This window comes from Phalacrocorax carbo, chromosome 6, assembly GCF_963921805.1.
Source record: "Phalacrocorax carbo chromosome 6, bPhaCar2.1, whole genome shotgun sequence".
Classification (NCBI taxonomy): Eukaryota; Metazoa; Chordata; class Aves; order Suliformes; family Phalacrocoracidae; genus Phalacrocorax; species Phalacrocorax carbo.
In genome coordinates, this window is record NC_087518.1 from 50,460,540 (window position 1) to 50,482,809 (window position 22,270).

The 22,270-nt window shown below is 54.2% G+C and overlaps 1 protein-coding gene across 2 annotated transcripts; it reads right to left on the reverse strand.

Annotated features, from left to right (window-relative positions):
• Positions 1–425: 425 nt before the first annotated feature.
• LOC135313946 (mucin-2-like) lies at positions 426–15,767 on the reverse strand. 2 transcript variants are annotated; one of them, XM_064455204.1, is made up of 5 exons: positions 15,542–15,767; positions 5,207–5,677; positions 3,817–4,125; positions 3,485–3,651; positions 426–2,670 (listed from the first exon to the last, which is right to left on the reverse strand). In XM_064455204.1, exons 1-5 carry the CDS (start codon positions 15,750–15,752, stop codon positions 2,626–2,628), a joined length of 1,203 nt encoding a protein of 400 aa, XP_064311274.1. In that variant the 5' UTR covers positions 15,753–15,767; the 3' UTR covers positions 426–2,625. The 2 variants fall into 2 exon arrangements, with proteins under 2 accessions (XP_064311274.1, XP_064311275.1); XM_064455205.1 differs by lacking the exon at positions 426–2,670 and adding an exon at positions 2,677–3,346.
• Positions 15,768–22,270: the final 6,503 nt, after the last annotated feature.

Below are 22,270 nucleotides of genomic sequence, written 5' to 3' on the forward strand. Positions count from 1 at the left end.
TAGGTTTGGATTAGGCTAGCTTTTAGGATATTTCTGTAAGTAGAGTTTGGAGCTCCAGTTGGCAACAGACAAAAATAAGGATATCTTCAACCAGAGGCAAAGGAAGAGTCTCTAAAGCTGTATCTTAGATTATTTGGTCTAGTGTGATTCTCTAAGGCAGATTTAATTTGGTTTAACCGTATAGAAATTAATCTCAGTCAACCCAGGCAGGGAATGACCCTGACCAGAAGCAACACATGCAGGGGGTGGTGTCCTTCCAAACCCTCAGAGCTATGGTTTATAGCTGTCTGGCATTTTCAGTAGTATCAGCTCTGTGAGTCTTCCTACCCCAAATGCTGCTGTTTATCTATCACAGGATTCATTGTGATCTACAAAAGCTTTTCAGTTAGATGTTTGCAATGAAAATATGAGGACCAGGACACCTGTGGCATTTGTAACTTTATTGCAGAAAACAAAATCCACTATTAACATATTTTACAAAGGAAGTTGCACTTTGGTGTTGGGCGAGTTTTCTTCCTCACCCCTTTCCCCTGGACAGCGATGCAGAGATGGGAAACAAGAACAACCAGCCCCTGCCCTTTTGGTTGTGTGCAGAGACACTCTCCAGCTACACCAGCCTGCACCGGTTCTAGCCAGGATGGAGTTCTATTTTCCACCACTAACTTGCCTCCCCTTGTGCCAAAAACCAGTAGCACCCTGCCCTCTGGCAGGGGAAACAAGTCTGTAGCTAGGGAGATTGCTCTGTGCAGACAATGCTTGATACAAAAGCTTTGGAGTTGTGACAATTGCCCTTTAGTTTTCATGCAATAATAAAGTAGGAGAGAACCAACCCTTCTTCCCTATTTTACTGGGCATCCTTACAATAAACAGATGTAAGGCCAAAGCCAACAGCTGAACCCAAACTCCACTGCAGCCATTTGTCAGCCACTTCGGAAGTAGTAATGCAGGAAGGAGGAACTGCTGCTGTACCCAGTTCATCTATTTGACCCAGACCGGTTCTGCTCCGTCTTTGGGCTTTAGAGATAACTTGAGCCCTGCTGATGGGGAAGTTCCCCTTTCCTTGCTAAGGCAAGCAATAACAGCACTGGAAAAAAAGGGTACTTTTGTTAGGGAGGCCTGGTATCTGTCCTTTGTGGGGTCAGTGAGTGTTGCTACTCTAAGGAGAGGAGGGACTGAGGCTTGTAAGAGCAATGTGGTAGATAATCTCTACCCCTTGCTGTATCCTGAGGGAGCAATTGGCTTAGTCAAAAATCAAACGCTCTAGAGAAGGCATGTGTTTCTTTTTAGGCAAACTTGACATAGCTGCAGTCAAATGTGAATTAGAAAACAGGAGCAGCTGTCAATTCATGGAGACTTTCATGTCAGGCACACTCTGGTCTTTCTGAGGCGAGGGCACCAAAAGATCCTCAGACTTACACTCAGAGGCTCTGGTCCATGGGTTTCCTTGAGGGGCCTCAAGAGCCTTGGATGCAGTCTACAGCAGTGATATTTTGAGGCAAAAGTGTAGAATCTAAACAGCCTAACATCTAGAAAGGGAAGGGAAAGAAGGCACCTGCATCCAGGATCCGCCCTTATGACAAGATGCCAATTGGCTCAAAGACCAATATTAGAAGGTAAAGGAGCTTTGACTTTGCATTAGCAGAGGAGGGAGAGTGCAGTGCTAGTTTTGTACAACAACTTTCAGCAACCAGATGCTAGCAGCAAACAGGGAGGTACCTGAGAAAGGCATGTGTCAGTCCAGGCAGGGAAATGGACTAGAGCATTTACTGAACCTGGGCAAGGAGTTTATGCATATGCTGAAAGTATCATGTATGGGAGACAGAGTTTCCTAATTTTGGTGAGTCCAAATTAGCGTGTCTAACTGGCAATAGACTGAGTCCTATCAAGGCCTGTTAAGCTAAAATAAGCTAAGTTCATTTTCCTCCCAGCAACTTCAAAGCAACATCAAGTAGCAAGGGCACTTCTCCAGTGGCCACAAAACTGTTTTCCCTTGTTAAAGAGAAAAGGTATGCACGTGGGAAGGAAGCAGAATGGTCTGTCATCTTCCTGGTAGGTGTTTCAGGATGGGCAGTGCCAATCCCAGGACTAAAGCTGAAACAGGAACAAAAAACAGTGCAAGAAAACAAACAACCAACCTTAAAAATATAGAACAAGAAGGAGCCCAAGAGAACTGATCTCCACATCCTTGGCTCCCTCAGAAAACAGCAGTCTCCTTTGCTAGTACTGTGCTGACACCACCAGTGTTAAGAGCTCTTGTATGGATCACTTCCCCACGTCTTTTAAAAGCAGCAGCTGCCAAGAGGGACAGAAGAGATCCATGCAGAACATGATGGCAAAGGTTGTCTTGGCTAATTGGTCACCACATTAAAAGGAGGAGGCACCTCTTCAGGGCATTGTTTCGAGGAGAGCCTGGAGGAAAGGGCCAGACTTGGGCTCTGATTCCCAGCATGAAAACTTCAACATTGAACTATTTAAAATGTCTAAAACCAAAAGCCATCTGAAAAGGATCTTTCAGTTGTGTGCAAATCACAGCCCCTCATTCCTCAGCAGATCGTCTGGGACCAAGTCCTCAAGGCCTTCTCCTCTGGGTAGTTCAGCAGGCCAGGCAGAGGACAACCTGGTTGCCTAGTAGCTGTAGAGTGAGAGAGGTGTGTCCTCCATCATGTCATCCTAGAAGCAGAGAAGAGCGTGCTTTAATGAGATGTCTGCACGACGGCAAACAGCCCCAGCTTGGAGGAGTGCTGTGCAGGCAGCACAGCCTTCTCATCCACACTGTCACAGTGTGGCCATCTGCCCAGCAATCCACCCAAATGCCGTCCTTGTGCAATTCCCGGGTCTTTGGATTGTCACTCTCCCCTCCTCCTGCAGGTTTTGGAGAGAAGAGATGTATGCTGGAAGAGCCTGTCTGCTGCAGAGATGTGGAAAACCCTGGCTGTGGAAAACTCCACTCAGCTTGAAAGAGCATCAGCTTGCTTGCTAGCTGCAGAAGGGAATTGGTACTCCTCTGTCCCAGAAAGCACAGTGAGTTAGTTGCAGCTTCCCCAGAGCTAATCCAGCCTCTGAAACCCTCATATCTTTTTATATCCCTGAAGGATCAAATGCAGACAGACAGACAACCTCCCTGGCACAGAGCACAGAATCTGCTTTGTCATAGTCACAAAGTAAATACAGGAGGAGAGGTTAGGAACGTGTCATTTCAGGGGAAGTTTGGATGGAGCTCCCCTTCCTCTCTCTATTTAACCTCTTAGCATTCCCCTGCAGAGTGAGGGGAAGGCAGAGAGCTTCTTTAGTGGTCAACCTTGAGACTTGCTGTCTTGATTCAAACCCTGGATGGAAGGAGAGGGACCTAAGAGGGAACAGGAGTTGTGGTCAGCATTCTTGCAGCTGCAAATACCCAAAGCATTGCTAAGGTAGTAGAAGGGGAACTGCAAAGCAGCCAGTAGCAAGCCAGACTGTGTCAGGCTGGGCTGAAGGCATTACTCACCATGGGCAGGTCCTGCAGGCGCCGGAACTCCATGCGGCTGTTGTGCTGGCGGTATCTCAAGAAGCCCACTAGGCCTAGGATGCCCACCATGACAATGAAGACGGAGATCACGGTGATTACCAAGGGATCAGCCCTTGTTGTATCAGCCAGAGGAGAACTGGGTAGCTCTGCAAGGATACCAAGGGAATGAGGCCAAAGGAGAGTCTTCAAGGGCTGGAGTAGCAAAGCCTTGTCTTTTCTGGTTCTGCCCAGTACAACCGAGAGGAAATTTGAGGTACCCCCCAACCCTTTGCCATGTTTTGCGAGAGCAGGGACAAAAGCAGAGCATTTACCTGGATTTTTGTCATCACCAACATCCAACACAGAAGCTTTCTTGTGTATGGGCTCCAATGGCTCCTCCAGTGTAGATGTGCTGGTAGATGTGGAGCTGGTGACAAGGGGTCTCACTGTCACAGTACTGGAGGCACCAGCAGAGGATGTGCTCCCTAGGGCGGAGATGGGAGCAGAGGAAGTTCTGGGCTCCATGGTGCTCTCCTCTGTGGCACCCGCAGGGCTTGTTCCTGGCCTGGTTTCAGACCTTGCTGCTGTGGGCTTCACAGTCTGCCCATCCAAAGGCCCTACCTGAGAGCTGTTAGTTGTTGCTGCAGAATAGGAACAAACAGTTATTTCAAAGGCTAAAATGCAAGTGCACTGCTCTGTGGGACTGGATGAGGTGATAGCAAGGCCGTAAGGAAGACTGCTGGGGCTAAAGGAAAAGCAACTTATTGGCAACCCTTTGGAAAACAACGAGGTCTTATAGTGCAGCTGCAGCTGAGCCGTGCTATGAGCCACAGTGCTTAGACAGTCCTCTTGGTTTTCCTATGCGCCAGACTGCAATGTCAGTCAACCGCAGCTGGGCCCACAAGGCCTGTCCCACGGGGACAAAGGACAAGCAGAGGAGGCTCGAACAGCTCTGCACAGAGCTGGGGATAACCCCAGAGCAAGAGACTGGGAAAGGTCTCTCCTTATGGTGAGCACAAAGGGGGCTGCCCAGGGACTGGTAACAACAGCCCCTGAGGCTGTGCCTGTGCATCACAGAACAGCAGGACGCCATGACACAAGCCAGGGTGAAGGATGCAGTTGTGCATGAACACCATGCAAATCAATGGTCAATCAATATTTGCCTTGCATTGCGGTGTGTGACAGCCTGGCAGGCCTCAAGGTGGGCGACCTGGGATCACAGACCCTATAGCCGGTTCCCATGCTGCCCAGAGGGATCTGAAGGTAGGGTAAGGGGTTCCCATGATTGCCCAGGGTTGGATGGGCTGGTGCTTGTGCCTGCCCATCTCCATGCTTTGTGTTAAGGGAGGGTGCGCTGCCCGTTTCTGCAGGCACCAGGGAAGGCTCCCGTCAAGCACCCAGCCCTGGTGCAGGAACAGCCCAGCTGGGCAGCACTGCTGAAGCATGTTCTTTTGGACGAGATATATAAAGGACTTCCCTGCACACAATCAATGTCCTTATCAGAAAGCAGCCAGCACAATTAATACCAAAATTAATGGGGCTTGCAAAGAGGATGCTGAGCTAACAGCAGCTCTGAAAGTCAGTCCTACTGAACTGGCCATGCTTAACAGCTCATTCCCCTTTCCCCCCTCTCTCCAGTTCCCATGAGAGTTCACAGAAGTTCCCAGGTTGTGCATCCTTGGGGCAGGACTATCTGCACAGGCAGAAAAGGCAAAACCTCACCCGGCACACTGTTCAGAGGAGGCGTGGGGGTTGCACTGCTGGCATCATCCATTTCTTCAGTTGTGCTGAAAGGTTCTGTGACTTCGTGGTTGGCCTGGTTTTCTTCCAAAGTACTGGCAGTTGGGGTAGGGGAGGGAATTTCAGTGCTGCTGTTGACTGACAAGCTCATATTGTAGTGCTCACGCTGTGTAACTGTGACCTCCCTAGGGCTGACAGTGGTGGAAGCCTGCAGTGTCTCTGCCTTGGTGCCTACCATGGGGGTGGTAGGGATGGAGGCATCCTCCATCTCTGTAGAGTTGGTTCCAGTGGCATTGAGTGTTGCGGCAGTCAAGTTTTTCTCCAGGCTTGTTTCAGGAATGGCAGTAGTCACTGGACTGAAGTCCGAGGCTTCCCTTGGCTGATGTGAGGTTAGGGCTGTGCTAAGAAAACCTGTCGGTGTCACAGAGGTCTCACCTGTCTTCAGTCCCTCTCCTATGGAACAGAGTTAAGAAACACTGAGAAGTTTGTCAGAGATCCCACACTAAGAGAAGTAACAGAGTGGGAGGCCAGGAACTGAACCTCTCCATCCCCTTAACTCCAAATCCAGCACAGGTTCACACTTGAGGCTCCTCTGTCTTCCAGATCTCTCTGAGGCAGGGACTGGCTCTAGGGGACCTGTCTTTACCCTCCTCCCCTTCAAGCTCTGTGCTCCTGTTCTCTGGCATCAGCATCAATAACCCCCCTACCCTGGAGCACCTTTTAAACATTTTTAGAGGATTTGGGGTTTTTAGAAGTACCACCTGACACCTGATTCTGTGAGAAACTTAGATAAGTAAGTCTTCCTTGCTTTACTGACAAAGAGTCCGTAGCGGTGCAGAAAAATATAAGTTGGGAAAAAGTGGAAGTAGATCCTCTTATCTTCCCTGGCCCAATGAAGTGTAGAAAAATAATGTTTAAGTCGTCTGTGGCTGGCAAGGGTAAAGTGTATATTGCTAGTCATCTCAGCAGTGTGGGCTTGCTGCTAGAGGGAAAGGTAAAATGGGAAGCAAGAGTACTATGGCTAACAGAGCTGGTGGTGTACCTTGGGAGCCGCCTTCATGAGCTATTTATGAACACATCACCACTATAAAGTGTGACTGTTGTCATAGAAATGGGGAGATGCTCAGCCTCCCACTACAGCAAACAGGGCCAGCTTCCCTCATGGGGACATGCAGCGAGCCAGGATCCCCCACAGATCCACAGCCGCTAGACAGCGTGACAATATGCAGGAGGAGGAAAACCACAAGGCTCTTACACTGCCCGTTCATAAACAGGGATCCTGTGAGGGTATTTTAGGGTGTAAATAGGAAGAAAACAGAGAAATGTAACAGAGAGGTGGACTCTCCAGTCAATTTAAAAACATCGCATGGTCAATATTTTGATGATTTCTGTTCAAGTTTCTACCCAAGCCACAGAGGCATAATGAGCCAACTACAGAAAAAAACAAAGGTACCGAAAAAAAAAATCCATCTTCATGCCCACTCTCTCCATGGTGGAGAAGCATCCCAGGCAGATGCCATAACCAACAGGCAGATGCCACCAACAAAGTAACCCACTTTCATACCAAGGCTTTGGGGAAATCAGAGTTTTTGAAAGCTCTTCAGAATGGACAGTTATCAGAGTTCTCCTCCAGCTACAGCACTTAACAGGCCCTAAAAAAAGACACAATACATCTCTCTCAAGAGAACTTTGCAGTACCCCCACCAGCTGGAGAATTCAAAACCTTGCAGCAGCCTGTCGGAGCTGCGCTTCCCCGGCCCGGGGCCCCAGTCCCAGGAGGGCTCCTGCGGGGGATGCACAAGCAGGCAGCACAGTCCCACTCGGCACATTCGGAGAACGAGCTCTCAAGGGAAGCCCCAGCTGGGGCAACTTAAACATGAAGACTGAAAGCATAAGTGATGCTCCCTTTGGCCTTGCCTCGATCCAGCTGTCTGTGGCCAGAATGTGCCTCTAAACAAAGCAAGCTGCTCTCTGAAATAGAGCTAAGGTGTAGGATACAGTTATACCAGTAACACCAGGAAGGAAAAGAGCTGAGAACTGCGTTTCCTGGGATCAGGCATCAAAGCTCACAGCTCTTCATGTGACAATTTCCAGCCCTAAACCCAGCATTGCTATTCAGCACGCTGCCTGTTGGGTGAGATCCCAGCAGCTCCAGAGCTTCTGCTGGGCAATGCTGAAGGATCCCGGCTGGGCATTGACAGATGCTCGCTCTGTAAACACCAGCTACCTGCTCCTACACAGCAAGAGATGTACACAGAGCTGCGCTGTCACCGTGGGTAAACAGGAAAGGTGGTGGCCAGGTGCCCGGCCAGTGGTGAGCCTGGCTACGTGCTGCTTTCAATAGCTGGCCTGTGCTCGGGACAGCCTCCCACAGGGTGGCAAGCTGTGACTGGGGTCATGCATAGGAAAGATTTGGGGAGAGCTGTCTTGCACAAAGGCCTGAGCAACTCTGAAACCGTCCTGCCAGTTTCTGACTAGGAAAGGAAAGCCAGGGGGAAGGTGGATGAATCTGGGCCCTACATGCCAGGGCACCTCCCCGCAGCATCAGGAGCTGGCATCCCCGCCAGGAGGTGCTGTGGGGCAGGAGGGTTTGTGGGGACAAGCAGCTCCCCCCTCCCTGTGAATGAAGACGGGCTGCACACACAGGTCCCCACTGTATGCAAGAGGGAGAGCTAGTGGGAGTAGTATTTCCCTAAGCTCTTCTCTCTGTAAGTAGCCGCACGGCTCCTTCCCGCAGAATTGCCCAGTGTCCATGACCACCAGGGAAGTGGTGCCCGCGTGGGCGGGCTGCTCTGGCCCTGCATCCCACAGAAACGTAGCAGGACTGTTGCAGAAAGGCTTGTGCTGTAGCGGCAGCTGGCCTGTGTCTGGTGTAACACAGCACCATGGTGTGCAAAACCTGGTTTGTAAAGGATGGCTGAAGAAATGTTAAAATTGGCAGGTGTGGAGCTGGAAGAGGAACTGCTGGGGCAGCAGGGCACCCACTCTGAGCGGGGCAGGTGTTGATGGCACCCAGATTAGCAGGTCATCTAGCCCAGAACATCACAGCAGACCCAGGTCTGGAAACAAAGGAGAGCCTGAAGAAAGGAAGACCATAAATCAGGCTAACACAAAGACTCAAGCCATCAAGAGATGATGATGGGAAGATAGAGAACAAGTCAACAGCCTTAAGATGGGCAAGGAAACAAAGGACAGTGAGTAAATCCTGATCACTCGGGGACAGACAGATCACCATCACTGTCTGTCAGCTCCTAAGGGGTAGGGGCACATCCAAAGCCAGTACACAGTCACCAAACAAAGCACCTGGGCAAATACCTGATAGGTGCAACTCGGTGCTTGTGAGCACGTGAGTGTTAAGAGTGCAAGCACTAATGAGTTTTTCTTCAGGTTTTTTTTTTAATAAGAATACTCCCTCACAGGGTCTTGCACTAAGATTTGCTACATCGTTGCTGCAATGCCACAACTCTGTTTCCCACAGTTTTACCACCCAAACAGGCACCCCATTCCCACCCAGCTCCTGTGCAAACTCTGCAGTAAAGCAGGGAAGAGCACAGCCCTGCTGCAAAGCTGCTGCGGCGAGCTGTGCTGGATGAGACCCAGCAAGCCACACCAGCTGTGATCCTCCAGGGTCCAACCACTGTGGTTTGCTCCGGATCCTTGGTGCCTGACAGGTCGGAAAATCCCCAGCTCCAGCGCTGCCACTGCTGCTCCAGTCACTGAGTGACTATGTTTTTAGCTGTTTAACAGTTACTTACAGAGATGCAGGTCAGAGCTCGTTACTCTGGCGTCTTCCAGGAGGAGCTCTGCTTCCTGCAGCATATGCCAGGGAGGCTGTGGCTGCACTGCCTAAAGGCATCACCCTCATCGGCTCCTGGAGACAAGAGGGAGCCATGCCCCTCTTGTCTCAGATGGAAACGGAAGGAGTTGGTGTCGATGCTTCACCTTCTCTGGGATCATCCAAGGCCTGAGAGTTGCAGCACCCCAAGACTGCTGGTGAAGGTGCAGTCACCCTTGGATCCATAACAAAGCAACTCTGACTGTACTGCAAGCGAAGAAGCAGGACCAGCTGCAAGCAAGAGCTCTGATAATAACAGTGTCTCTGTTTCGCTGATGGGGAACCAAGGATGGGTTTGCTTTATGCTGCAGTGCCTGTTAAAGCAGAGCTGGCTGGTGGGCCCCTGGCTACAGCCCTGTTCCTGCCCCGTGTCTGTGCTAACCACCAGGCTCAGCCTGTGCATGGTGAGAACCAGCGATCTCAGACCACATTAGGGCAGGGCTGGTGGATTTGGAGCGGCAGCTCCCATCAGACAGTGCTGACTGCAGTGACCTCTGTCTGGGAAACGAGAGGGGTGAAGGAAGAGAGTGGCCCCAAGGGAGGAGGGATGCAGCCAGCCAAGAAGCCCCTGCCTTGGACAAGGGTGGGAAACACTCCCTGCTCCGGGAGGGTAGGGAGGGCTCTGAGCATCAGCCCACAGCTTCGGCCCCTCTCCAGCAGTGCATGACAACACTGAGGGACCTCCACACATCAACCCGAGCTCCCACCACCTCCAGAGCAGACATGGTATAAATATGCCATAACTGCGAGGAGTGAAGGAAGCCAGCTCTGCAGGAGACGGGGCTGTTCCTGCTTTGTGCTCCCTGCCCAAGTTTCAGGGCTGGGGCCAAGCGAGGGGCTGAGGAAGGTTTGCACAACCAGCACAGAGCACCACTGCTGTGTCAGGGCAGCCACACAGAGTGGGGACCTCTCCTCCATCCTCTGCCACAGCAGCCACCCCACCATCAATTTTTTCTCAGAATAAAACAAGGCAATGAAACAGCAGGGCCTCAGCTGGACCAGCCTGTGGACGAGCTCTTGCTACAATCCTCCTGCCCCAGTCCCAGCAGCATCCTCTGCATTTTCCTTCCTATCTCAGCCAGAAACAGCAGCCTGAGCTCCCCAAGGGTCTACACAAACCCGACTCCAATCCATAGGCTTTACCGCCATTTCTAAAATCCCTCTTAGGGTGAGATGTAGGAGAGCCATGTAAGGTAAGGAAGGCAGCAGCAGGCTGGCTGCTGGGGCTCAAGGGAGAGCAGGGCAGCGGGGTTCAGGCTGTAGTCACTGCTGGAAGAGGTGAGAGCTGAGCACAAAGAGTAGAAAGGATCCACCCAGGCTTTCAGAAGTGCCATGGGAGCAGAACTCCCTGGTGCAGACGTATCCTCCTGCGCAGGTTGTCCCTGTCTGCAGATAGCACCTTGTGTAAATCAGCTTCCTACAGAATGCACGTCAAACCACTACCCCGAGTGTTTGAAAAAGCACCCAAACCCTTCTAAAATGCTGGTTTTGTGCACTAACTGAATTCAATTTCCATTTAAGTGTAACAGCTCAAGTTGCAAAAAACCTAGTAAAATGCAATATTAATAAAATGTTTTAAAAGTAACAGCATAAGCTGTAACTTATATTTATTTAAACAATTATATTATATCCTCTTGCTTAGCAAAGTACTCCATTAAGTGTAGAAATTATCTTTTGTTGCTAGTTATTACATTTTTATGGTTACCAACCAATGGTAATTAAACAACCTCTTCAAGGAAGAAAAGCTCGAATATAAATGCAAATAAAACCATATAGTGGGATTTCAAACCAAGGCTCCTCATTTCCTGTAAAAGCAGAACCGGAGTGGCTGCTGATTAGATACGAGCCGAGCCAGACCTCTTCTTAACTCAGAGCTTGGAATAAAAAAAAACCCAAGTAGCAGAAGAGATTTCTGGAGCCCTTCAGGGAGGTGCCAGGTGCACCCAGGGATGCTGCAGAGCAAACTCCCTCATCATGATGAATTGAAGCTCAGAGACACAGATCTGGTACAAAGGGCAACTGCTTTATAAGCTCAGCTCCAGTTTGACACCTTGCAGGACCTTGATGGAGGCAGGATGCTACTGGGCTGCACTTGCTGCAGGCTCCAGTTCTCTCCCTGCCAGGGCTGATGCCGGGACTGTCCCCATCCCCATCCCAGCAGAGAGAGGCTGAATGGGCTGCGTGGGAGTCCAGGTATGGGGTGCAGGGACAGATCAGGCCTCACAATCTGCTTGGGGACCACAGTGAAGCTCTTGCGCAGCAGCAAGTTAATTCACCACACCCTGCGCGGACTCTGTGAACTGAGCCATGTGCTGCTGTACAGGCAGCAAAACTGGGGGCAGGGGCTGAACTGGGGTTCTGAGTGCCCAGCGCGGCCCTGGAGAGCTGCCAGGCCAGGCACGCTGCAAAGCAAGGGCTGTGCTAAGGGACAGGAATAGAAACCGGGTCTCCTGACAGAGAAGTTCCAATAGGCAGGTGGCCACGAGCTGAGCACGAGACGGGGCTCAGATTAGATACGGGGCGCCGAGCGAGCGCAGCACTGGGGAGGGACAGCCCAGCGCCCAGCCTGCCCGGGCAGGCAGGAGGATGCTTCCCCAGGGCATCTGCGGATGCAGGGCATCAAGCTTGAACCTCTGGGGAGCAAAAAGGGGAGCCAGGAACGTGCCAGTGCTACCACCTTGTTTGGTGGCACTGCATTTGGGATGGGGACAACCAGCCCATGGTGGCAGAGCAGAGCTGGGCAGAGCAAGAGTTGCGAGAGCAGAGATGAGCAGCCCTGGAAAGAGCGCCATAAATGCCGAGCACAGGTTCTTCAGTACTAGGAAAAGCCATAAAGCAGCACAGACATGCCCAGATCACGCAGCAGTGCTGGAGCCTGAGCCGAGGAGGTGCATCGGAGAGGGGGGCAGCATTAGTCTGAGCGCCTGCCTGCAGGATGCAGCACCCCAGGGTGGCATGCTCTGCCTAGCCCTGCCACGTGAGCCCTTCCGCACCCAGCTGGGGCAGGGAGAGGTGCAAGAAACTGCTTTCCCACAGGTTTGCATGAAGCCCCATCACTGATCCCCCATTTAGAGGCAAGGGGGCGTATCCCAAATCCCTGTGGCACAGCAAAAGGGGAGAGCAGGCTGCCTTGCTCAGCCACCACTGTCACACCAGCAGTTATTTTCCACTGGCCATACACAGCTATGAAGCGCCCTGCTTGGCAAGAAGGTGCCCAGGAGGCTCCCATCCCGTTTGCTTTGTTCCCCAGTGGAGGGATTGAGCCATGATGAAGACCACTTTGCCATGGGGCTGCTGGTGACACACATGGCACCCAAGGCCTGGGAAGCCTGCCCTTCTCTGCAGCTGCATAACCCCAAAAACACAGCAACAGCAGGGAGCTCTGGCATCAGCCAGCCCTTCCCTGCTTACCTTGGGACTCACAGCTGCAGTCCAGGAAGCACGCAGGTCATCAGGAGAAAATTAATTAGCAAGTTGCCTTAATAGCAGCCCCATGTCAGCAGGGAGCCTGGTCTCCAGTGCAGTGTGGTGCGTGAGCTGGGGGGAGTCTGGACATCAGGAAATCTGCTCAGCCCCAAGCAGCCCCCAGGACCTTCCAGCTCTGTGGCTGCTGGGTTCATGGGCTGTGGGGCTTGGAGGCTGCATCCTGCCCTGAGTGGCCGCAGTTTGGGTCATGCAGGGCGAGCACTTGCCCTGGCCCTGTCCTGAGCAGCCCTACAGTGCTCAGGACATGACCACAGACCTGAGCGGTGCTGAGCCTTATGAGAGCTGCCCCACAGAGTGTGGTGGGCTCAAAGGCAGCCACTGCCATTGCAAGGCAGCCCTGTGGAAACTCCTGCAGCAAGAACTGCGTCTGCCCACCCAGAGGGTTTCAGTGGAAAGGAAGGATGGAGAGGTGCCTCCATGCCTTGGATCATCTCTGCTGCCCCTTGCCTGGAGGGGTGGGGCTAGGGGAGCTGGAGGAGGTGAGTGCTTCGCCCCTGCCCAGCGCCTCAGGCCTTGGAAGGGCAGAAGGAAGCCAAGATGCACCCTGCACCTGGGGGAAGAACACGTGCAGGAATGGCATTGAAGACTGATGACATGACATGATGGGGCTGGGCAGGCGGTGCAGGATTGGTGGTTACCCCACACAGCCAGAGGTACCATCCTGAGGTGAGGACCCAGCTGTGGCTCAGTTCGGGGTGCAGGAGCACTAGAGCCATCCAGGGCGGGGTTGGGTCCATCCACTCCCCCTCACCCTGGGCAAACAAGGGGAAAAAACCATGGCAAACTGGCTGCAGGGCTCTGCAAGCGGACACACTGCCTGCCTGTGTGCATGGCCCCGGCCATTGACAGACTGGGCTTTATGCCCCTCTACCGCTCCCGGCCCCGCACTGTCCCCTCCACTTGCGAGGCAGCTCAGGGCAGGAGGGGTAGCCAGCAAAATGCCCAGACAAAAATTACTCAAGGTTTTATTCGTAAGGCTAACGGTGCTGGAGGAAGTGGATTTCCGCAGGCAGCAAAGAAAGGCTGCATTGAGAGGCTGGGGTGGGCAGAGCGCAGGGGACGCAGCAGCCCGAGCCCCTCTGTGGCCCCGCAGCAAGCCTGCCCGGGGAGCGGGAGCAGGCACTGCCAGACAGTGCAGGCAAAGAGGATCTGCACCAGGAGCAGGGCAGAGACCAGCGCACGGAGCTGGGACAAGCTCGGTTTTGGACAGGTTTGTCTAGCAACTGTCTACTTTAGGGCCAATCTCCAGGCAAACCTTTCCCTTCCCCCATCATTGTCTTGCTGAGATTCTCTGGTGTCTCATTAAGGGTGTGCTTGCCAAGGGGCATTTTTTAATTGGTGGCATCTATTCCACGCCACCTATTTTCGCAAAACTTTTGCTCCCTCAACTGTGGCTGGGATTAGCTAGTGGATCCAAGAGCCCTGAGGGCCAGGCCAGCTGCATAGGTGCCATTTCCTGAGGCTGTGAAGGGACTTTGGGATTGGGACACTAAGCATGAAAGATCCCAGGAAAAACACAACGCAACCTTAAATCTGGTAGAGCCCAGCAGTTTGAGTCTTGGACTTTGTAGCGAGAGGGCTCTTATGAGCCAGCTGGGGCAGGGGACTCCCCAGGGGTACCCCAGTGTGCTGGGGGCAGGAAACACTGCAAAACACGGGGCCAGCACAGCCAGCGGCAGCCCCAGGCTCCTCCTTCTCTCGGTGATTGAAATCCCGAGTCGTTCCTCTGCCAGCGGTAGCCTCCCTGCACCCTGTCACAGCGCAGCCACCCTCGCACAGGGAGCACAGCGTTACTCAAGGCTTTGCCCACATGAAGGGGGCTGGGCTGGGACTGTTTCCCCATGCTCAGCCTCAAACCCAGCCAAACCGCATCCAGCACCCAAAACCTCTGCCTGAGCGCTGCTCTCGCTGCTGGGGTAGCCCCGCAGGCACCTACGCTAGGGTTTTACCAGCCCAATTAGTTATAAGGAACCAAGTTTCTGTGTGTTACCCCTTGGTCTCCTGCCGTCATCACCGTGCTGTGATCTGACCAGGCTCTAGCCAAGGGTTTTTACTCAGCCGCAAGGAAAAGCGTTCTCTTCCCCAGCCCCAGGCAAGCCCCTAAATGCCAGCCCAGACTTCGTCGCTGCCAGGGTCACAGGGGGTGGCGGCAGCCCCCCGACTCGGGGTGCGCTCCCAGCCACGCGGCAGGGCTCGGCAGCGTGTCGGCGGACGGGGCTGTCAGCGCCACGCTGCAGGCTGCGCCTGCCCACGTGGGGACGTGTTGCTCGTGGAGCCGAGCCAAAATACAGCCTGGGAGAGGCTGCCTGGGGCTGGGGTCTGGCTCCTGCTCCCTCCGGGACACCAGCATCCAAGCACGCACAGCGGGACGGGCACCCTGTGCCTGCAGGGAGGCGGCAGAGCCTGGGCTTTGTCCGGGGTCCCCTCGGTGGGAAGCTCAGCAGCGGCTCGTAGGCACTCAAGAGCTGCGGAGTGGGGGGAGAGTGGGCTCGCAGGGCTGGATGATGGCGGGCGAGTGCCTCCGGGCTCGCTGCTCGCCCTCCCCGCGCATCCCCTCGGGTTCCCCGCCGGGGCGGGGAGGTGAGCCCGGCCCGGCTCCGCTGGCGGGGGAGCAGCGAGCTCTGCCTGCAGCTGCCTTGTATGGGCAAGGCCGGGGCGGGCGGCCTCACTGCCGCCTTTGAGCTCGCCCGGGCTCCCCCCCGAGCATCTCCGGGCGACCCTACCTGCGCGCCCGCCGGGGCGACGGTGCCCGGGGTGGGCGGCACTTCGCCCCAGTTTCGGGACCAGGCCCGGGACGCTGCTGTCCGGAGGTTTCCGTCCCCGGGGAGGGCTCCCCAGACCCCCTCCCGCAGCCCCGCCAGACGGTGGAGGCGCCCGGGCCCCGGCGCTGCCCCGACGGCTGCTCCCGGCGCCGTGCTCCCCGCCGCGGCGGGAGCGGCGGGACCCCCGGGCCGCCCCCCCCGCCCCGGCCCCCCTCGGGCGGCCGCCCCCAGTACCTGGCAGGGCGCAGAGCAGGCAGCAGGCGGCGGCCAGGCGGAGCAGGGCACGCCGCGTCCCCTCCATGCTGGGCCGATCCGCGCTGGCTCCGCCGGCGGCACCGGGGCGGCACCGGGGCGGGGCGGGGCGGGGCGGGCGGCACGTGGTGCGGCCCCGGAGGCGCGGGGCGGGGGCCGCTGCCGCCCCCCGCACTCCCGGCACCCCCCGCATCCCCGGCCGGTCCGGACCCGCATTGGACCCGCCCCTCCGGTCCGGTCCCCGGCACCCCCGTTTCGGGCAGAGCACTCCCGGTCCGGTTCGCCCTTCTGTCCCCGGCACCCTCGGTCCGGTTCGGCACCGCCCACTGGCAAAGCCTTTGCCTCCCGGCACCCCCGGTTCGGGCAGGGCAGTCTTGGTCCAGTCCCGCACCGGCCCCGGTATCCTCTGACCGGTCACCCCTAGTGCGGGGAGGGCACCCCCGGTCCGGTCCTTCTGTCCCGGGCATCCCCGGCCCGGTCCTGCACCACCCCGACACCCCATGCTGGTCCAAGTGACCCCAGTCTGGGCTCTCACCATCCCTCAGTCTTGTCCTGCATAGCCCCTGGCACCCCCAGTTGTGCCTGGCACCCCTGCTTCTGCCCCATACAGGGCTGGGGACAGTGGCCAAGCCCAACTAGTGACATTACCCTGGGGCCCCAGCACTGTTGTGGGGTAGCTGGGTCTGTGGGTGCAGCCAGGTGCAGTGCTGCTCCAAGCACCCCTGGATGCTGAGCTGGGTGCTCAAGGGGCCACAGCTGGTTTTTCAGGGCATCCTGCAGCCTGTGGGGCACATCCTGGCCCCACATCCCACCCGGCCTCCTGGGGCTGGCCAATCCGATCCAGGTATTGTGAGGGCTAAGCCAGCAGCTATCATTCAGAAAGTCTGACCGCTGTCTTCTGGTCGTCATTTCTGAAAAAGAAACCCCATTATAAAGCTGGCAGTGGCCAGGCGCCCGGCCAGGCACCCTGCACCCAGGCTGTTCTCCGGAAGGACCAAAAATCCCCTTGCAAATCCCTTGTCATGGTGCATCCTCTCCAATCTCAGCCTCATGTGGTGCATCTGGCATGAGCCCTCCTGTCCTGCCCCGTCAGCTCTCACAGAAACACTGGGAAAGTTTGGGGCTCCTCTGATGTGGGTGCAAAGAACAGGTGGCCTTGGAGGCATCTGGGGGCCCTGTGTCATGGCTGACCCTCTCTCAGGCTGCTTTGGCAGAGGTGGGGCTGTGAGTCCTCTCCTCTGTCCCGATACCCGTGTCTGCAGCACCACAGGACAGAGGAGGAAGGTGGAAATGGATATTTTTGTTCCCTGAGAAGTCTTGCCTTCCCTCTTCAATGTGGGGCTCCTTGGAGGCTCCTGCCCTCAGTTCAGAGGCAGGTAGAAGAGAACAGTGTTGATCTGATGCAGAACTGATCACATCTTTTGCTGGATCTTTAAAAAGAAAAAAACCATAAATCTCAGCCCCTCATTGGAAATGTGTTTCTAGCTGCTTGATACCACCACCAAAAGTAGATGTACCATTTTCTGGCATCCCGTTAACACAGAAGTAATTGGGCTGGTACAAATTTCCCAATTCTAAGGGGAATTCTTTTAAATGTATTTACAACTTTTTGGTAAGTTATAAGAGTCTTCTGCTCCCCACCAACGCCACAGCACAAAGCGTCCTTTGTGCCAGATGGGCTTGGGCTCCCGGTGCCACAGCGTGCACCACCGACCTGGCACCTTGGAACCTGCCAGATCTCAGCAGTGAGGGACCAGGGCATTTCCACTCCCCACAGCACCCACCCCTGGGGAGGACATGAGCTCCGGGGGACATTGGCACTGCTGGCTGCGGCCACAGTTCATGAACTTGTCTGATGCCTGCAAGCTTCTGACTCATGTCTCTCCTCTGGTCTCTCTCAGGAGATGCCAAAACGATATCCATCTCAGCTGGCTTATAGATAACAGCTCTCAGTCGTCAAGGTTACCAGTCCCTCTGCTTTAATTAAGCGTATAGACATGGCACAGGGTATCTTCAACAGCTGGGTGACAAGGAGAGCATCGGGCTGGCACTCCCCAAGGGGTTGTGAGCAGCAACAATAAACCTGGGCAGATAAGCCCCCCTGCAGGTCACTGCTATTACTTTAGCTGATCTCCACACTCATTAAGATTAAGATTAACACACTAATGAGGACCCTTCAGCTCCTCATAGCATGGAAGGGGCAGCTGGGAGTGAGAAAACTGCATCAGTGTGACCATGCCTTTGCAATGACACTGCCGCTCTCCTACGCTGGAGAAGGGAGGTAAAACAAGGGGCAATTTAACTCCCCACTGGTGCACTGCCACTTTCTCTTGGAGTGAGCAAAAATATTCCCCTCAGACACCAGGCAGCAGCTGTCTATGTCCGTGTGTGCTATACAGGGGCTCTGACTTGCTCAGGGGGTAGTCGCTCTGGACTGTTCTGGAAGAGACTGAAAACATCTTTGCACGCCCATGCAGCATGTAGACCAGACACTGGTCTGGGTAGCAATGAGAGTTGAGGACTTAGAATAAGTTCTGAAAGAAAATGTTGTGCTCGAAAAACACAGCATCGACTTCTGCCAGTGTCACACACTCTCTTGCAGTGGCTTTATTTAGCTCCTGTCCTTTTGTTTCTGGATGGTGGCCAGAGCATGGAGCAGGCCAGAGATGATAATGTTGATTATGTTAATTCAATAGGAAGAAGCAGATAATAGAAAACAAGTGAGTGGAAAATAGTGGCAGCAAAATGGCTGAGGGGAAGTAAGGATAAAGGTAGGAGTGAGAGAGATGTTGGCCCTGGGAGAGATGCGTAAGCTCAGCGCTTGAGCTGTGTCCCCCAGTCTGGGCTACGACATGAGTTGAGCATCCCCTGAGTGAGCGGAGCAGCGGTGCAGCTTTAGTCCCACTGCCACTGTCACCTCAGCATGGCCCCTGTGCAACCCAAAGAGTTGCACCTCTTCCACACAGCCCAGGGGTGAGTGGTGGCAGCAGCAGGAGCCCTGGGCAGAGAGATGGCAGCTGTAGCCAGCACTGCTGGGACGTGGGTGGTTCACTGGGTTCACATAAATCTTCCCATTTCTTGCTCTTCAGCCTCTCTGTCCTCTGCCCTTCGCCACTGGGCACGGGAGCACTGTGGGTGCACATCTGACCCTGCCCTTGCAGAGAGCTCAGCAGATCCCAGCCTGCCCCACGCCACCTTGCAAACCTGCTTTTTCAAGAGGGCTGGGCATGATCAGAGTTGGTCTTGGGGTAGATGGGCCAATCTATTACCTCAGATGGTGGCTCTCTCAGCGAAGCACTTCCCTGTGGGATGGAGAGAGGGGCTGCTCTCGAAGGGAGATGACTTGGCACTTGAAGGGTTTTTTTAGTTCTCAAGAGAGCTGGTGGCCAACTGACCAGAGCAGAAGAGCTAGTCCAAGGAGAGACATCCCCACCCCCCACCCAAGGCTGAAACATTAAAACAGTTTTTTATGAAAGGTAAATTAAATCTCACAAGTCAGAGACAAGAAAAAAAGAATTTATCAAAGAGCAGAAGATGCTACTGGGTGACTTGCAGGCAGGCAGAGGGAGCATTTGCTCAGCAGCCTGGGATATTACATCTCCCCTGATGCTCCTCCAATGCAAACACCACTGCCATTCATCTATTTTTAATAACAGTGACGCAGGCAGTGAACCTGACTTCAAGGCTGGGAGCTTGTCTTTTTCCCCCTGAGTATCTGCCCTGACTCATCTTCCTTTCCAAGGGCCCTTCACAGATTTGTAACCCAGCAAAGGAAGAAAGGAAAAACAAAATCGAAGAAAAAAAGCAGATCAACAAAAAGCATCGGAGACAGAGAACAACTGGGGCAGAGGAATAATAAACAGTGGGATTTTGCTGGCTCAGTGAGCTGGGGAAAATTAGGGGGCTGGGAGACCTAAATGTATACAGGGTCATGCTGATCCCAGAGCAGGATCTCTCAGGCAGCCAAGCAGGGATCCAGTAGCAGCCGGATGCTTGTCTTGAAGATCTGCAGAAAGCCCAGGCTGGAGGAAGCAGGGGCAGACCTGGGGCTGCCCAAGCCCAGGGTGGCCAGTGGGAACACGCTGAAGAGCTCTGCTGTGGCAGAGGTCTCTGATTTCAGTGCCACAATGAGTCTCTGTGCAATTGTAATTGCAGTGGTAAGGGCAAGTGTGAAGAGTGTAACCAGAGGAAGGGAGCCTGCTGCACTGCCCAGGGAGGCAAAGAGCTGTGCTTTCATGCCAGAGAACAGTTGTTCTAGCTGGGGTGTGAGGACCGTGCACCAGGCAATGCAGGAACCCTTTCAGGCCTCGGCGTGGGGCAGGAGAGGTGGGACTGGTGGCTGTGTGGGCTGGTGGCCTCGATGCTTAATAGGATTGTGTGGTCTCTTTGGGCATCCACCATGGTTCAAGCTAGTGCAAGTTTGTATTTCTGCACTCTGGTGGTTGTTACTGTGAATACACCTTTGTCAGATGTTTAAAGTTTTTCCCTACAAAATCGGTGTTTTGGTATCAGACAACCCAAAATTCAGGGGCTGATGAGGGGAGCTGTGCCCCAGGCCTGCTCGGAGCACTGGGGTCTCACCCTTTGGCCCTCAGGCCCAAAAGGCTGGAGCATGGTCTGATGGGCTCTCCCCAGGGCTGAAGCCACCCAGGCACAGCAATAGGGGGTCAGTCCTGCCTCACCATCCCGGTGTTCACACAGCATAACGTCTGGGAGCATCGTAGAGCAGGCTGGAGCAAGCTGGCCAGCTCTGTGCTGCTCCATGCCCACGGTACCAACCAGGAGCTCGGCTATAGCTGTGCCATGGCACGGTTGCAGTGGGGACAGGCTCTGAGCTGAAGCCAGGGCAGCAGATGGCCGTGATGAGCAGGCAGGGGAGCGCAAGGCCATGGCACCAGTCACAGCATGGCAGCTGCCTAAATGGGAATATCCATCTGCCCCAGCATAAGCCCTCTCTGGTTCCTGAGGCAGAGTGTCGGGTGCTGCTGCCAGCCTCTTGCCTGGGGTCTGCCCAGCCTCCTGGAGTAGAAACATGGAAGAGGCTCTGACAATCCCACGACTGCCAGGTCCCGTGCAGAGACGCGCAGTGCCAGGTTCGGGCTGATATGCCAGCATGGCTTTGTGCACAAGGACAGGCTGTTTGCCTTGCCTGCACTGGTGGTGAGACAGATTCGTTAACCTTGCTCTTCATCAGCAGGCATGTAAATCCTCATCCAGAGGACAGCGGGCAGGCAGCCCCCGCAGAGCCCTCCTTGCTGCCAGGAGGATGGTTATGACATGACAAGGACCACAGGGTCCAAGCGCAGCCTGTGCTGTCCCTTCCCCTGCTCAGAGCAGTGGGAAATGGCCTCTCACCCACGAGAAAACCTCACCTTGGTCTGCAAAGGCCACCTGCAAGGCTGGCTGAGGGAGGTGCAGGTGGAAGGATGCACCTCTAGGGGAACCTGTTAAGATGCTTTTTGAAATCTGGGGGGTTTGGTGTGTGACTGACAGTGTAAAGGGATAATTATTTCATGGTTGTCCTGTTAAATGACCACCGAGGATAGGGGCTAGAAAAGGGACAGCGTTGACACTAAACAAGGGCAAATTCCAGGCAGTCCTGCTGGGACCCTCTCCTCCAGCTCCTGTGACATGACTCCAGATCTCCACTGGTGTAAATCAGAGCAGAATTTGACCAATCCTATCTAAAGAAGATGTTTTTCCATGACAGGTTTAATTACATAAAGTATTCCTTGGGTTAAATCACTAATGTGCCCAATCTCACCACAGTGCTGTGAAGTTGACACACTGTCTTGGTCCCCTGGGAGGGGAGAGAGACAGTCCCCATTGCCTGACACTTGTTTAATTTTGGAGCCCACAAAATTGGAGCTCTCTGTTGGGGGAAAATACCCGCTCTGCTACAGTGGTGGCAAAAGTTGTGTGGTTATGTTGCAGCATCTTTCTTTAGAAGGCAAAATCTCCCAAACTTCACTCCTCTGGGGCATTCCCAAAGCCTGGAGGAAGTGAATTCCCCCTCCTGCCTGCTCTCACCCAAGTCCTCTCATGTCTATTTTTACTGCCACGCTGTGAGTTAACCCTTCACCACCCTTTTGCCAAACCGGCTACATTTAAAAAGCCAGCATGATCTTTCTGGGGAAGCGAATACATCTGAGAGCAGAGAAGACCAAACCACAAGCCACAGAGCTGCTTTTTGGATTGGCTGATCTTTGCACGGGGCAGCAGCCTGGGGGCAGCTGGAGGAGAGGGGAATACCCGCCGTGAGCAGAGCTTCCTGCCGTATCTACAGTCTGCGTGACCCTTCTGGGATGCAGGAGAGAGATCGTTAGAACGGAGTAGGCTGTGACATCTGCAAGACTTTGCCTTTGATGAGTCTCTCTGATGAGTCTTCTAATACAACGTTAATATTCCTCTCTCCAGGCAACAGAGGAAGACTGCAAAAGAGACTCATCTTCTGCAGATTTTAAGGCCACAGGTTTGCTGCGGTACTTCTGCCAGCTGTGAGGACGGACAGGGGATTTTCTCAGACAGAGGTTCTGCTGCTGGTGTACGTACACACGTGGTCACTGGCAAAACATGTGCTTTTCTGCTTTCGAAACGTAGGCCTTGCCTTTGTGATAAAGGTGTAGGAGGGGTCTTATTTCCCTCTCAAAACAGGGAGCATCTACAACACACATCACAGGACCTCATGCAATGTTATGTGAAATACAGTAT

Excerpts from the sequence above, each read along its gene's own strand:
- LOC135313946 (XM_064455204.1), bottom strand. The coding sequence starts at position 15,752 with ATGCGGGGGGTGCCGGGAGTGCGGGGGGCGGCAGCGGCCCCCGCCCCG. Across the intron at positions 5,678-15,541 it reads CCTGCTCTGCGCCCTGCCAG|GAGAGGGACTGAAGACAGGT; the intron begins GTACTGGGGGCG and ends TCTGTTCCATAG. Across the intron at positions 3,652-3,816 it reads TGGTGATGACAAAAATCCAG|AGCTACCCAGTTCTCCTCTG; the intron begins GTAAATGCTCTG and ends GTATCCTTGCAG.